Source organism: Pseudopodoces humilis, chromosome 19 (assembly GCF_049639895.1).
Source record: "Pseudopodoces humilis isolate 2021_Gansu_Grassland_sample_001 chromosome 19, ASM4963989v1, whole genome shotgun sequence".
NCBI lineage: Eukaryota > Metazoa > Chordata > Aves > Passeriformes > Paridae > Pseudopodoces > Pseudopodoces humilis.
In genome coordinates, this window is record NC_142218.1 from 11,468,382 (window position 1) to 11,484,228 (window position 15,847).

General features: G+C 45.8%; 3 protein-coding genes across 4 annotated transcripts; 2 read left to right on the forward strand and 1 right to left on the reverse strand.

Moving 5' to 3' along the window:
- The first annotated feature begins 817 nt into the window (after positions 1–817).
- ATP5F1E (ATP synthase F1 subunit epsilon) lies at positions 818–2,042 on the forward strand. The gene is made up of 3 exons (XM_005524833.3): positions 818–974; positions 1,130–1,256; positions 1,886–2,042. The coding sequence occupies exons 1-2, from the start codon at positions 943–945 to the stop codon at positions 1,251–1,253; spliced, it is 156 nt and encodes a 51-aa protein (XP_005524890.1). The 5' UTR covers positions 818–942; the 3' UTR covers positions 1,254–1,256; positions 1,886–2,042.
- Positions 2,043–2,139: 97 nt separating this feature from the next.
- Positions 2,140–10,062, reverse strand: TUBB1 (tubulin beta 1 class VI). 2 transcript variants are annotated; one of them, XM_014254187.2, is made up of 5 exons: positions 9,711–10,062; positions 8,018–8,162; positions 5,221–5,329; positions 4,948–5,058; positions 2,140–4,829 (listed from the first exon to the last, which is right to left on the reverse strand). In XM_014254187.2, the coding sequence occupies exons 4-5, from the start codon at positions 5,006–5,008 to the stop codon at positions 3,751–3,753; spliced, it is 1,140 nt and encodes a 379-aa protein (XP_014109662.1). In that variant the 5' UTR covers positions 5,009–5,058; positions 5,221–5,329; positions 8,018–8,162; positions 9,711–10,062; the 3' UTR covers positions 2,140–3,750. The 2 variants fall into 2 exon arrangements, with proteins under 2 accessions (XP_014109662.1, XP_005524891.1); XM_005524834.3 differs by lacking the exons at positions 8,018–8,162; positions 9,711–10,062 and adding an exon at positions 6,766–7,072.
- Positions 10,063–10,403: 341 nt separating this feature from the next.
- CTSZ (cathepsin Z) lies at positions 10,404–15,365 on the forward strand. Its single transcript, XM_005524835.3, has 6 exons — positions 10,404–10,643; positions 10,989–11,152; positions 12,786–12,965; positions 13,556–13,706; positions 13,897–14,059; positions 14,518–15,365. The coding sequence occupies exons 1-6, from the start codon at positions 10,501–10,503 to the stop codon at positions 14,629–14,631; spliced, it is 915 nt and encodes a 304-aa protein (XP_005524892.1). The 5' UTR covers positions 10,404–10,500; the 3' UTR covers positions 14,632–15,365.
- Positions 15,366–15,847: the final 482 nt, after the last annotated feature.

Sequence of the window (15,847 nt, forward strand, 5' to 3'; positions counted from 1 at the left end):
ATATTCTAATACTTTTTGCTTATGATATGTGGGAAATTGACTGTTTTTTCTTTGTGTTGATAGTTTCTAATTTATTATGTTGTCTTTCATGGATTTGTTTAGAGCAAATGACTGAATTTCAGGTGTTTGTATCAACGTCCAAAGGAAACCCATGGCAACGCACCGTGTCTGATGGGACAGAATTGTCACAACTTAGCCACACACAGACCAGCTCCAAAATGAACAGCCTGTTTTAAAAATCACTGGCTCCACATTCTTGTAAAACGGGGGTTTTTTTAGTGTCTTATCTCGAAAAAAACCCAAAAAGTGATAGCACAGACCGGTAAGAACAGATTTAGGTGCAAAACACACCCTTTTATCCACTTGCTTGGATGCTTAGATTACAACAGGATTACTGAGGAGGGAGTTGATGGTAACTAACACAAGCGCTCTATAACTAGTCACGAGCTTCACAGAAAACTTGGCCTTTAATTTATGTTCTTTACGTAATTGACCTCTAATGTATTTTCGGCAAATTACCAGCTCTGAACCACTCGTTTCGTTTCGCACCGAGTCTCGTGGTTTTGACAGCCAGGCAGGCCCCGGCAGGCCGGAGGCGGAGGCGGGCACCTGCCATACCGGGAAGGGCACGCACCCTTCCCTCACGGATGTTGCCAGGCACCGCCGCGAGGAGCCCCGGCACACCGCAGTGCGGCCATGGCCCCACCCACTGCCCCTCACGGCCGCGGGGCCGCCCGGGCCGACGGGAAGGGGCGGGGCGAGCCCGGGGCGCGGCAGGCGGAAAGGGCGGGAGCCGCGCAGCGGAACGGAGCGCTCTGATTGGTCAATGCTGGAGGCGCGAGCCCGTGAACGGCGGCGCGCGTGAGCCGTTCCCGCTCGCTGATTGGCCGGCGGGCACGTCCCTTGCGGCGCGCGCTGACCTTGCCCCGCGGAGCCGCAGCCATGGTGGCGTATTGGCGACAGGCCGGGCTCAGGTACTGCTGTGGCGACAAACCCGCGACAGGGCTGGGGCGAGGGGCTGGCGGGGCAGGGCTGACAGGGAGCGCCTGGCGGGGTCACAGCGGCGCGGGGGGAACGCGGGTTTGCGGCCGGGCCCGGGTCTCACCGCCCTGTGTCCCCCCGGCCGCAGCTACATCCGCTACTCGCAGATCTGCGCCCAGGCTGTGCGGGCCGCCATGAAGCCGCAGTACAAAGCGGAGGCGGAGAAGGCAGCGGTGGCCACGGTGAAAACGGTGAAACCCAAAAAGGACTGAAATGTAAGCGGGTGGGGTGGGCTGGGTGATTGGCTCGAGCTCTGTAGTGCAGGAGTGGCCTTAGCGAAGGTCTGTAACTGCTGAGTCCATTAATGCCCAATATCTGGAGATAATCGGCTGGATTTCCAGGCATGGGAGTGGAGGGGATTGCGGCTGCTGTGGTGCGAACGTGCGCAGGTGTCTGTGACCTGATTGCGTGTGAGGTGGGAAACAGCCTAATGTCATTAGTGAGGTGAGATGTACTGTCTGCCAAGCCCCGCACTGAACTCCTTTGGGTTTGGTCAGATTTTTTATGGGCTTCCACAGAACAGTGCGGGCTCTGTAGTGATGCTCACAGGTTTCTCTATGGTATTCACATGTTTGATACTTGCTAAGCCAGCAGATAGCCTCTCTGAACTGCTCCTTCCCCTGATCAGCAAATCCGTTGTATGGGTTTTCTGCTCTCTGTGAGACCGATGCTGCTTATAACTTTATTTGTGTCAGTCCATACATCACAAGCAGCTGAAATAGTTTCTGTTTTGGATAAAACAACTCCTATAACTGATCTGAGATTAAATATTATTACCTTTTGTTTGAAGTGTACCTTGTACACATTTTTGAATTGAATAACTTGTATTTTTAATCTCTTGTAGGAGCTGATCTGTGGTGAATAACAGCAAACTGCAAAGCTGTAGGCAAGCTCAAGACTGCAGTGTAATGTCATCACATGAACTGTAGAACTTGCCTCTGTACGTAAATTGACATTAATATATGTATACATTACATTAATAAATGTAATTTCTGAATGTGTGGAAAGTGTTGTTCCTCTTGAAACAAAGTTTCTGTTCTGCAGAGACATTTATTTTTCAGTTTTGTTAAAATAAAAGACTGCCTTTAGTACAGTCTGGACATTTAGTAGCAACACTGTTTATTTTTAAGCCAAATCTCTTTTTGAGTTTCATGCTGATATTTCAGGTACATAAATGAGTGAGAGATTTGATTGTTTTTTAAAACTTTACTGCCTACTTCATTGTAATGATTACTTTGAAAAAAATCCTGGCTAAAATCTGTATTAACAGAGAATATAGCATATAGTTCTGAAAACTGGAAGCAGGACAATTGTGCCATGGATGTGCTGCTGGGGATCTAATCTCCAAGTCTGAGACAGTGAATCAGGAATTGGGAGACCTGGTGTCATGTAAGAAATGGAGAAGGAAACAGGGGAATCTGAATTGTTTATCCTCATTAACACTGTCAAGACAGGGAGGAGATGGAGAGGGACACACGTTCCCTGGGAAGCAGGGATGGAGGGGGACACTTCTCTTGGCTGGGAAGATGCACTTCAGGCTATGTGGTTTTGGGGGAAATTTCTGCATTTTCCTGCTGCTGTGTATCCTCATAGCAGGAACGACATTGTCCCACTACACAGGACAGCTGGCTTCAGATTCCTTCACCAAGACTGAACTCAAACATGAAGCATTACTTTCTTCAGAGTACAACAAACCTTTTCATCTAAGAGTATAATTAATATCATTCAAAGTTAGTTCTTGCACAAATAAACTATGGGGGTTTGTCTATCAAATGTTTCAAGTATAAAACTTTCATAGAATGGTATATGATCTTTATTTAAAAGAATATTATAAATACATTGTTAAATAGGCAGCTGTGATGGTAAGAAATGTTTTTCACCAAAGGCAAAATACAGTTTTGTTTTAGTGACTGCCATAGAATTTATATTAATAAACTACAAACCATTCTATGTCATTTTTGTTGTACTGAATGTTAGGAAAAAAATTTACAGTAGTTAGTACCTAGAAAAAAAAAAAATACCACACCAAAACTTTTACACAGTGTCACAACTTAGTGTGCTAATGTAACTCAACCTGTAGTTAGAAATAGAAACAAATCACACTATGATAATGAATAAAGCTCTGCAATAATATAAGCCAGCAATGTGATAGAACAACTAGACTACTTATAAGAATGTGCATATTCAGTCATTTGCCCCCTGTTGTTTCTGCAGATCCACATCAGTCTGTGGAGTGATAAAAGAGTCACTGCCTTTGCAGGCCTTAGAGATGTGCACGTGTTCCTAAAACAGTAACAAGTTCACAATCAGCAGGGACTGTTTACCTGAGAATAAATAAATGTGATGAGCTGACAGCATATTTTGCTATTGCTTATGATCCTGATCTATATACACAGGCACAGTGGCTGTATAGTACATTCAGTATCTGGTGATTATATCCTAAAAGTGAATCCATTTACAGGAAAGACTGGTATGAGATAACGTGTCTTCATAGTGGATTGGTTTTGGGAGAGATTCGGTGTCAACAGTTGTTTAAGACAGTCAAACAGAGCTGCCATTAATTTCAATAGCAGTGTGTTGTAAAATCAGATATATTTGGCTGGATGCAGAGAAAAAGTTCCGAAGAAATGTGTTATTTTGGGTATGATGGCTATTGCTTTGTCTTTAGTGAATGTGAATGGGCTCGTTCAGAGAATGTTTTGATACTTTTTACTCTGCTTCCTTTTCTGGCTTGGCTTCTGCTTCCACTTCTACCTCTTCAAATTCCTCCACATCTGCAGTGGCATCCTGGTACTGCTGGTACTCAGACACAAGGTCATTGGTGTTACCTTCTGCTTCAGAAAACTCCATCTCATCCATGCCTTCCCCTGTGTACCAGTGGAGAAAGGCTTTCCTTCTGAACATGGCCGAGAACTGTTCAGACACCCTGATGAAGAGCTCCTGGATGGCCGTGTTATTGCCAATAAACGTGGCTGCCATCTTCAGCCCCCGCGGTGGGATGTCACACACGGCCACTTTCACGTTGTTAGGGATCCACTCCACAAAGTAGGAGCTGTTCTTGGTCTGGACAGACAGCAGCTGCTCATCCACTTCCCTGGTGGACATTCTGCCCCTGAAGATGCAGGCGACGGTGAGGTAGCGCCCACGGCGGGGATCGCAGGCTGCCATCATGTTCCGGGCATCGAACATCTGCTGGGTGAGCTCTGGCACCGTCAGGGCCCGGTACTGCTGGCTGCCCCGAGCTGTCAGCGGGGCAAAGCCGGGCATGAAGAAGTGCAGGCGAGGAAAGGGCACCATGTTCACCGCCAGCTTCCGTAGATCTGCATTCAGCTGGCCAGGGAAACGCAGCGAGGTAGTGACACCGCTCATCGTTAGGGACACCAAGTGGTTGAGGTCCCCATAGGTGGGATTGGTGAGCTTTAATGTCCTGAAGCATATATCATACAGAGCTTCGTTGTCAATGCAAAAGGTTTCATCTGTGTTCTCTATCAGCTGGTGGATGGAGAGGATGGCGTTGTATGGCTCCACCACTGTGTCAGATACCTTGGGTGAGGGCACAACGCTGAAGGTGTTCATGATCCTGTCAGGATATTCCTCTCTGATCTTGTTGATGAGGAGTGTCCCCATGCCCGAGCCTGTGCCACCGCCAAGGGAATGGATGAGCTGGAATCCCTGAAGGCAGTCACAGCTCTCACACTCGTTCCTGACCACGTCCATGACGTTTTCAATCAGTTCAGCACCCTCTGTGTAATGGCCCTTGGCCCAGTTGTTGCCAGCACCTGAATTACCTGTGAACAGAGTTACAGAAAGACCAGCCACAAAGTTAACAGGAGAATTTTTAAAGGATGCCCAAGGCCCTCGGGACACTTGCCTGCAGTCAGTTTGCTGGCAGCGTGCTGTACATACCATGGATAAAGTTGTCAGGTCGAAAGAGGGGGCCAATTTTGCTGGACCGGACACTGTCCATCGTCCCAGGCTCAAGGTCCACCAGGATGGAACGGGGCACGTATTTATGGGCTGGAACAAAACAAAATGAATGCAAATAATTACTGCTAGTGGTCAAAGAAACAGGCTTACAATCCACTCTGGAAAGTCCCATCCACCTAGAGTGGTTTAGGCTTTTTGTGGGTTTTTTAATTACTTATTTTACCCTCCCTGCTGGCTCTGCTGAGCACTTACAATAAGCCTCATTGAAGTACACGTTAATTCGCTCCAGCTGCAGTGGTGAATCCCCACGGTAGTTCCCAGTGATGTCGATCCCATGTTCCTCTCCAAGCACCTCCCAGAACTGCAAAAGGAAAGAGGTACAACACATTGAGAATTATTTATTTATGTTCAACACAACATGTTCAGCACCAGCTCTGGGAACTGTGCCTGAAGCAGGGGATGCTTTGCTGTTTACTTAGCAGATCAGAACAGGGATCCTTCTCTACCCCTCCCACATAAATTTGAGGGAAAAGTTTAGCAGACCGTTTATGCTGCTTAGCTGTGACCTGTGCACTAACAGATGGAGGCCCTCAATTTCTTCTCTTTACAGTAAAAGAAAATTGATGTTTAAAAGTTTAAATAACAGTTACTACTTGGTATGAGCTTAACAAAAAGTTCGTGAGGGTATGGATTAGGGAGAGTTGCTTTGAGTCCTGTAATGCGCAAGTGGGACCATGGCATGACAAAGCTGGCACAGGCAAATTTGTACATGAGCAAGGCTTTCCACAAACAGCTGCTGGTCCTAAATGTCCTATCTTGACACTCATATGGATGTGCTCTTGTGCTGGGCTCTTATCTGGGCAGCAGCCACAGCAGTGTTCATGCAGACACACCCACCCACTGTAATGACCAGGCTATTCTAGTATTAAAGGTCTCCTGGGTTAGCATCCAGTCTAACCCACCACTGCCAACTGGTGCGTGTTCCATGCTTCATGATCCATTAAAAGGAATCAATGTTAGGGGTGGGAGAAAGGGAGAACACAACAGATCAATCCCTCAATTATCCCACGTCTTAAAAAGCCTCCCAGCCCAAAATAGATGATCTTTGGACAACTTCCTACTTATCAATTAAAAAGAAAAGGAAAAAAAAGGATGGACATCACACAGCATAGTAATTGAGGGTCTTTTTTTTTTTTTTACTCCTAGCCCAGAAAGTCAGCAATAGTGACTACTCCCTGTGTTACAGCATGCCAGCGTTTGAGCTACACAAAAATACTCCAAATGATATCTGTCTCTCACAGGAGGCCAGTGACACTGTGTTATTCTACACTCTAACAAGTTATGCCGTTGATTAAGATGATCCCATATTATCTTTAAGACCCCTTCCAACACAAACCATTGTATGATTCTGTGATATTTAAGAATAAAATGTGGCACAGCTGCTGCCACATGGCTCAACTAAAGCAACACAATCTCACAGCCCTGGAATTACTGGCTCTGTCACTTGCCCCAGTATCTTGCAGAGTATGTGAATTCCCCTGGGAACAGAAGTCCCAGCAGGAATGCTCTGGCGCACTTGTAATCACTGGACCATGGTTATTGCAAATGAACATTAAACTTTGCATCATCCAGCTCTTGCCTTTCATACCAAAATACTCATGTTCCCTGTTAACATGCCATGCTTCCCACCACTGAGTTACAAGGTAACTGTCCCCCCAGAATTGCCCATCCATTGATGATGTGTGACCTGCTACCTCTGATTTACTGCTAATGATCAGCATTGAAAAGAGACCTTACCTTGGCTCCAATTTGGTTCCCACACTGGCCAATCTGCAGGTGCACGATTTCACGCATTTTGTGTGCCTCAGACCTGTTGGTGGTGGCTACAACCTCGCCCAGGCTCTCCAGCTCCCCAGAACAAGCCCTCTGCCTGCTGCTCTATCAGCTGCACCCAGCACAGCCCGCCCCAGGGGCCCTTTTATACCCGAGGGACTGTCACTCAGCCAGCCAGGGGAGTAGCCAGCCCCAGGCTCTGCACCAGGATCCAAGGGCCTCTTTACTGCTGGGGACAGGTACAACAGCACAGGTGCACCACTGGGTGGCTTGGAAAGCAGCATTGTCACATGCACACCTTCCCAGTTCTCTGTGCAGCAGTGTGGTGCATGAATATATGTGCATATTGTGTTTGTGTTTCATTATTTTATACTAGACATAATATATATACAAATATATGTGCATATGTAGAGATTATAGCCCAAAGTGAGTGATCTTAATTTATTAAGCACATGTGCTTCTGCCACATAATTTAAATTTTAGCATCATATGACTCGTAGAGGACACACCCATAATAAAAACAGTAACAACTTGTGAGCAGGAGCCTCCTATAATCACAACATTCAGTGCATTGCAAGGCAAACTCCAGTTTACTAAACAAGCATCATTCCTGATGTTTGACTGCATGAAGGAGTGGAACAGGAGCAGTAACAAAAAATACTTTGTAACACATAAAAATAACACTACTCTCAGTGATGCAAGGTCTTTAAATAGTTAAAGAATCCATCATTTTTAGCCAAAACTTGAATTAACTTGTGACTAACTTGTACAGATGCTCTTTCCCTCTCTCTCTCTCTCCTCATTTCCTGACAGTAAGAAATACAGCATTTCTAATACTTCTTAATTTCTTATATCAGATGTACTTCAGAACTTGCCAGGAAAATGCTAGAGGTGAAAACCCTATTTCACTGAAGTTCTCTGAAGTGAACTGTAACACTCCCTGGGTGAAACATCTCACTGTGCTAAAGGAAATGATGTGAGGCAGAACAAAACACAGCACAGTCATGTTTGGCTGCTGATAACCAGGACCAGTATCACTGAGCAGCAGAAACCCAGGATGAAATGACTTCTGAAAGCTTAGAGCAGTTTCTTTACATGTCAAATGACTGTCACTGCCTTGCAAGTGTTCCTTTTAAGGATGGGAAAAGAACTATAATTAGGAAAGCACCTTAAACTATTGAGCATAAAATGGTGACAGTGAAAGGGCTTGACTCACCGAACATAACTACCACTTTATGGGTTGGTAGAGATAAGGGATTTCTGAGCTTCCATATGGTTCCAGAAGGAAAATCAGCTTATTCCAGGCTTCCCCTCCACCTGATGACTTCCACTTCTCCCACCAGCCAATGAAGGAACTGCTCCTAACACAGAGTTCAGCACCAGAAAGGCATTGTAAAAAAGTAGAGAGCGAACATCCGTCATCCTCTGCCATGCTGTGAGCATACTCAGTAGGGAGCAATAAAAGGAAGACTTTAAATTCAGGTAGATTAATTTTTTTCCTTAAAACACAATAATTTTATAATTTTCTAAAAGATAAATGTTCTCTAAGCCATTCAGTTTACCCAGGAACACACACAAAATGTTCTGTTGCATTGCCACATTGTCAATATTTCCCACAATGACTTTGAATATCTTCTACAATTCCCTAAACAAATTCTAAAAAGGTTATTTAGTCATTTACTTTAAAAGCAAATCTCAGTTTATTTATGCACATTTCATACTGGTTTTCCCCAACCATCCTTAGCTAAGAGCAGTAATGCAGATCTGAGTTGTAAATTCAACTGCTGCATTCTGAATGGGAGCTGCCTTGACACAATGTCAATAATAAATACTAAATAAATACAATTTAAAATATGCAATGTATTCACAATAGACACAGTTTAGGAAGAGGCTGAAGGTGCTAACCTACTATCTGAAAAATACAACAAAATAATTTCAGCAATAAATATTTTGCTGAGCGCATCTCACAAGGAAAGGGAAAAAAGGGAAGTGAAAGAAATATGCAATCACTCAATAGGGGTTTTTCCCCGTGCTGAAAATAGCTCCCTAGAATCATGTGCCTCCTCTGAAGTGCTTCCTTATAGAGTCTTAAAAATTCTGGCACATGACACCAGGTAGCTGAGATGCTTTGTGAAGCGGATGTGGGTTTGGGCCTCTTTTCTCCCTCCACCCCACCCACATTTCTGTGACCCTCTAAGTCTGACTTTATCCCAAACCCTGCCTAGAAGGGGCTTGTTTCTGTGTAGATTTAGTTGCAGGCCTGTCCCTGCTCAGCCCCAAGAAGCCCCAGGCCTGTTAACAGCCCGAGGCACTTCCCAGCCACAGCCATGGCACATGTGCGGCTGCAGATTAGCAGAGAGGCACTGGGGAGAGAGGGCCTGGGCTGCATGGGCTGGCTCAGACGGACTTTCGGCACTGGGGAGATTAGGAGCAGCCTGGCACTGGGCACAGCTACTACAGCTGTCCCACAGTGGCTATTATCAGGCTGCCCACTGCTTCCAGTGCTTCCAGAGCGGGCCCCAGATACCACAGCCCTGGTGATGGGCTTGAGCTGAGACCACAAAGACGCCAGGCTTTTGTGGTTGCTGGGCTTTTTCTTGTTTTTGCTTTCTTGGTTGATTTTGTTTTGTTTTTTTTTTAATACTACCCCCAGTAAATATGCTTGTGCAAGGAGGCTTTCTGGGTACTCTTTTTTAATGGTTTGCTTGGGAGGAACTGGCTTTTCAGAGTAGCAGAGAAGACTGTTGAGAGGAAAGCCTATTCAGTTTGAGATAAGCCTGGCGACAGGCCATCAGATAATTTTAGAGATCTCTGAATGGCTACCAGACAAGCTGATGCAAGTCTTAACTAACCTGGGCTAGCTGAATCACCCTTAAGAATGATACCAAAAAACATTGCATTCAACTCACAGGCTCCATTCTTGCTCTGCTGTTCCTTTTGGTGCATTGGTTCTCTGTGCCTCAGTTTCTCTATTCATAGTGTGGAGCTAGTAGAACTCAAGCCCTCTACACAAAGTGCTGAGACTAAGGATGAGAAGTTAGGAGGGGAGAACTGTCAAGTTTACTAAACCTGTTTATCAAACATGAAAGCTTCTAACTAACAAATGGAAAAGAGACTGGCAATCCATTCACACAGTCACTAGAAACTTCTGCAGGAAAATTAGGAAACAATTTTTACTATTCACTAAGTCCTCTAGCAAATAATAACGAATGTTCAGATGTCTGAACCCGAAGGAGCAGCCTAGCAAATAAACACAGGCCTGTGTTCCTCTGTAAATTGTAGCATTAAAGGGCTTGAGAAATCCAGGACTTGGGACTTCGAAAAAACCACAACCAAACAAAAAAAACAGTCACAGTGGCTGGCCACAGTCTAGCACAATGCTGAGGTGTTAGGCCAAAGGTAAAGAAATCTGTAACAGGGCCTGTCCCAGGTACAAGTCCTCTTGTCACAACCCATGTGACCGAGTTACTGAGCGTTCGAACTGGAAACGTGCCTGGGGGCTGGGAAGGATCTAAGTTTGTTCCTCATCCCCAGGAGACCCATCAGACACCCACCCTGAGGCGGTCCCGGCGCAGGGCGGTCCCCGCGGGCTGTCCCGCTGTCCCCGCCCGCCGCCGGTGAGCGCGGCCCGGCCCTCCGCGCCTCCCGCCGCCCTTAAACCGCGGTGCCGGCGGTTCCCGGGGCTGCCGCTGTCCCAGCATGGCCACGCCGCTCCAGCCCCTCATCCCCCTCCTCCTGCTGCTGCTCTGCGGCTGCCTCTGCCCGCCCGTCCGCGCCGGGCTCTACTTCAGGGAAGGGCAGCACTGCTACAAACCAGCCCCGCACAAGGCGCCCGGCCTCAGGTGAGGTTCGGTCCCTTGTCCCCTCCCGGGTGGCGCTCCCGGCCGCACGGCGGAGGGAAGGGCTGGGCAGGCACGGCCGGGGTCCGGGGGTGCTCGGGGGTCCGGGGGTGTTCGGGGGTCCCGGGGCCGCTCCGGCCCTGCCGGGGCTCGGGGTGGGGGGGCGGTCACGAGACGCCGGGGCCGGAGCGGTCACGCCGCGGTCACATGACTCCGCCGGACACTCGCGGCCTCGTTACGAAACTCGGTGAAATCCGCGGTTTTCTTAACAAAAGAACCCCAAAATAACACCCGCCCGTCCTGCTCCGGGGGATGCCGGCGCTACCTCCTCGTCCCGTCCCCCCGCAGGACCTACCCCCGCCCGCACGAGTACCTGGACGTGTCGGCGCTGCCGCAGAGCTGGGACTGGAGGAACGTGAATGGGGTGAATTACGCCAGCACCACTCGGAACCAGCACATCCCCCAGTACTGCGGGTCCTGCTGGGCCCACGGCAGCACCAGCGCCTTGGCAGGTACGCTCAGGCTCCCCTGCCGGGCTGGCTCCCCGCTGGAATCGGGAGTTTAAGGGAAGCAAAGGAAGTTTAGCTTCAGGTTACTGACAGCTGGTATAAGGTGCTAAATCACTGCAGTGACTAACGCGGCAAAACCTGTAAATACAGCAGAACAGTGGGAATACCCAAGCTGAAGGCAAGGAGGGTAACCAACCCTCCTTGAATAGAAAAATAGAATAAAGCAATAGAAAAAGCAATGAGAGTGAGGCTGTCTCTGCCTTATCCAAAGGCAGAAAGGGAGGAGTGCTGATGTGTGGTTAAAATCCCGTTTGCAGAAGGAATGTGACCATAGCTCCTCCCAAACTGCTCTCTAGGTCCTGGGGTAAGAGCTGGGGTTTCTGCCCTCCCCTCGGAGGTGTGGTGATGGCAGCAGCCGATGCAAAAGAGTTGTCAGATCTCCTTCCCCTTTCTCATATCTATACAGCAGGGACTCTCCAGCCATGCTAGGAATAAGGAAATGAAAGAAGTTGTCTCTTGTGGGCTACAGGAGCCCTGTCAATCCAATGAACTGACCACCACAGCAGACACGCAAGTCTGATTTCAGCAGGAATCTTCCTATCAGCCTTTTTCTTAGTCAAGGGGAAGTAGTGGTTTGCTACAGATGAAGTAGCGGCTCTAGAGAGAATCCATGATTTGCATGCAACAGTTAGGTGCTGGTGAAGCACCACGTGCACAGGGAGGCTGTAGGAAAGTTACCTGTGAAGGAGAAATAGAGGAAGGTGGGAGAAGGGGGAAGACAAGGCAGGTGTGAGCAGACAGCAGGAATCATGCAGCATACAAGGATATGGACATGTATGACAACCTGCCAGGATGAAGTACTGGGATGGGTAAAATACAGCAACTTGAAGGAAGATTAGGCTGCAATGATAGCTCCTTGTTCTGTCAAGTATATTGGAATGTTGTTGGTATTAATAGGATTTAAAGTACTACAGTGGCATCAGTTAAGACTGTTAATGCAGAGAAGCAGTTTATAAATACTCGTCAGGAAGTTTTTCCGCCAAGTAAGCTTGTTGTTTCTGACAAAATAAGGCAGCAGGGTGGTGGTGCCTGTCTGAGATGGCAGGATGACAGTGAGATGCAGATACAACAGCAAGGAGATAACTCTGAAAGCTTGCTCTTGCATTAAGACTCACAGAGCCAGCAGACTGGGCTCCATGGGCTTATGTTTATGCATGGGCTTATACATAAATTTCTATTCTCTGTAAAAGATGCTGTTCAGAGCTATTTTTTTGATGTGTATTTGAAAACTTTACTGTCAAAGTCAGGAAACAGATCTGAAAGTTTTCAGAAGCTGTGGCTTGAATTAAAGGAGGTCTAGGGCTCTTCAAGGCTTTAGAAGATCTTGATCATCTCCATGTTTTTGCTGAGTTTTTAATGGAAAAATCCCTCTTAATGGAAACCCACAATAATAACTGAGCCTCTGGTTTGAATTAGGTCATGCTGTGTTCCTCACTGCATACAGCAGAGGCTTTTCCAACCACAGCTGCTGCTGTCTGCAAACAGTTATAGGTTCAGTGGAGACAGTTTCAAAACCAGTTGCAATATGTAGCCACTCACATATTCTACTAGCAAACCCATTTACTTATCCTTACAGACCGAATCAACATCAAGAGGAAAGGTGCTTGGCCTTCTGCCTACCTGTCTGTCCAGAATGTCATCGACTGTGCCGACGCGGGGTCCTGTGAGGGTGGGGACCACTCTGGGGTCTGGATGTATGCCCATGACCATGGCATCCCCGATGAGACCTGCAACAACTACCAAGCCAAGGATCAAAGTAGGATGGCTCTGCTTTGCTGTAGGATTTCTTCCTAGGTCTAGCAGATCTTAGTGAATTAAAAGAAAATAATTTCTTGGGTTTTCAGAGTACTGGTTCCTGCTGTTTGACTGACAGAACAGGTTTTCTTTACGGGCCTGTGTGTGTCTCCCACTCCAGACAGACGGTGTTAGCACTAAATCATGCTCAGACAAGTTTGCACAGCTGAATTGTTTTAACTTAATCTCTTAAATCTGTGACACACAATCTCTAATGTACTGAAATATTTACAAGTGTCACCTCAAGCTGAACAAAGGAGAAATTTAACCTCTGGCGGGTCACGTATGACTGGAATGGTTTCTCTATGTCCTCAACAAAGTATTTATACTTGTGAAGTAAAGAACAGTAAATGGTGATAACAGGGACTTTAAATGTGGTTTCCAGAAAATGACTCAGTTCACCACAGAGAATATGTATTCATAATTACTCTGAAATTATTAATATTTACCTCAATTAAATTATAAAAGCTCAGTGTCCAACAATCACTTCACTTGAAGAAAAGCACCTTCCTGCTGATTATCTCCAGTGCTAATCTCACCTCTGTTTTACAGAGTGTAAGAAGTTCAACCAGTGTGGAACTTGTGTAACTTTTGGAGAATGCCACGTGATCAAGAACTACACTCTCTGGAAAGTTGCTGACTACGGGTCTATCAGTGGAAGAGAAAAAATGATGGCAGAAATCTACACTAATGGGCCAATTAGGTAAAAAAAAAATCGATGAAACTCAGTGTACATTTTCACTCTAGGACATGTCAGCAGCTCTGCACTAACATGCAGACTTTCAGCTCATATTTAAACAGATCAGAATTCAAAATGCAAGAAAACCAGCTGGTTTGTAGCCAGGTCCCTGCCCTGATCCCCCTGTATGAAACCTCTCTCTGTTTTCTTACAGCTGTGGCATAATGGCTACTGAGAAGCTGGATGCCTACACAGGGGGACTGTACACAGAGTACAACCCCTCACCTACAGTCAATCACATCATCTCTGTGGCTGGCTGGGGAGTGGAAAATGGGACAGAATATTGGATAGTTCGTAACTCCTGGGGTGAGCCCTGGGTAAGGAGACATGAGAACACACTTTAGGCTTTGGAGGGAGGGTAGGGTTTGTCACTTGTAGAACTACAGCCTGTGGATATAAAACTGAAACTTTCTTTGAACTAGACTAATAGTTTGAAAATGACACCCAGCAATCTGAAGACAAGGATATTTGGTCAAAGCTACTTAATGTCAGCTCTATCCCAAATTCTACTTTTCAAGGACGTGCAGCTCCTGTTATGGGCAACTGGAAATTGCTGTTAGTTGTAGGCAAAAATCAAGTCACGTACCTGGACTGGATGACTGGGATGTAAATTCACCAAAGCACGTTGCCCCATGGCTCCAGGGTTACACTTCAGCTTGTGTGAATTCCTCCATTCACTTAAATCATTCACATTTGGCTGGCAGAACAGACCCACCAACGTACAATTTCTACAGTTGTGTTTCCTAATTTACAATGCAAATTAAATCCTTTACAGGGTGAAAGAGGGTGGCTGAGGATTGTGACCAGTGCCTATAAGGGTGGAAGAGGAGCAGACTACAATCTGGCTATTGAAGAGGACTGTGCATATGGAGACCCAATACTACCTTGATTCTACATGGTACAGCTTTTGGTTTAGGTACTTTGTTTGGAAGCTTCCCAGCACAACCTCCTTTTGTTTGAAGAATAATAGCCTAAAACTCTTTCACAGTTCAACATCATCAAGCAGTTCTGCAAAATTAGCCTAGATGTAACACAACACCTTCAAAAATACAGAACTGCCCTAATTTTATTTACATCTTGAAGTAATTCACCCATGAAGGAGTTGTCTACCTTGATGCACAGTATTAAAATCACACTGACTGAATCACAGAACCTGTACATGTAAATACCTATTTTTTTAAATACAAAACACATAGATGTACTGGAAAAATATACTCAAGCTTCTTTTAAATTCTGTGACAGTACTGACCAAATATATTGCAGTGATGCAAAAACCATCATAAATCTGGACATGATAAATCCAAAATATTAAACCCTGTTTCCCTGATCTCCTGGTGAAACAGTGGTGTTGGAAGTTTCAAATAATGAGATTGCTTTTATCCACCAAAATGATATAATGGGAATTACTTGGACCAAAAGACAGTCTAAACACTTTTACTTAATCAGTCTTGTCTTTGCTCAAATTTCTTGCTCTAATATGTGATTTTGCCCTTTTTCTCCTAAAGAGGAAAAATATAAATTGCCAAAACTCAGGACTCCTTACTAATATGACAAACCAGTGCCATATCAAATGTTACTATGTGGCATTGCTGACTGCATTTAATAAACAGACTTTTTCTCTTACATGACTGGGTCTTTATTGTATGAGCTTATTAATACAGGTGTGTGGCTGTCTCCACCTGGATGGTGCTGCTTTCACTGGTCTTTTTCTTCTGAAAGGCCTGATGCACAAGTTTATACAGCAACAAGGCTGGTTCAAACAACAACAATCGTATGACAGCACTGATCACAGCATCACAAAGGGTTTAACAAGTTAAAAATCATCTACAGGGATCAGTGCAGAGCAGCTGTTTAGAGGAAGTGATACCAAGCTGAACACAAGAAAGTAAAAATAAACCTTGTTCAAACTCCTGGCAGAGCTGCAGTGGACACAGAGCAAACTGCTCTTATCACCAAGAGCTTGTACGGGGGCTGTATCCTAAATTGATTCCCTATAGGGTGAATAATTTCTGTTGTCAATTCTATAATTTACTTCAATTACAAACACTAGGTCTCATGCAAGTTTTAAATGGTGAGAGTTAGCTGGAATAATAGTAAATCTTCTA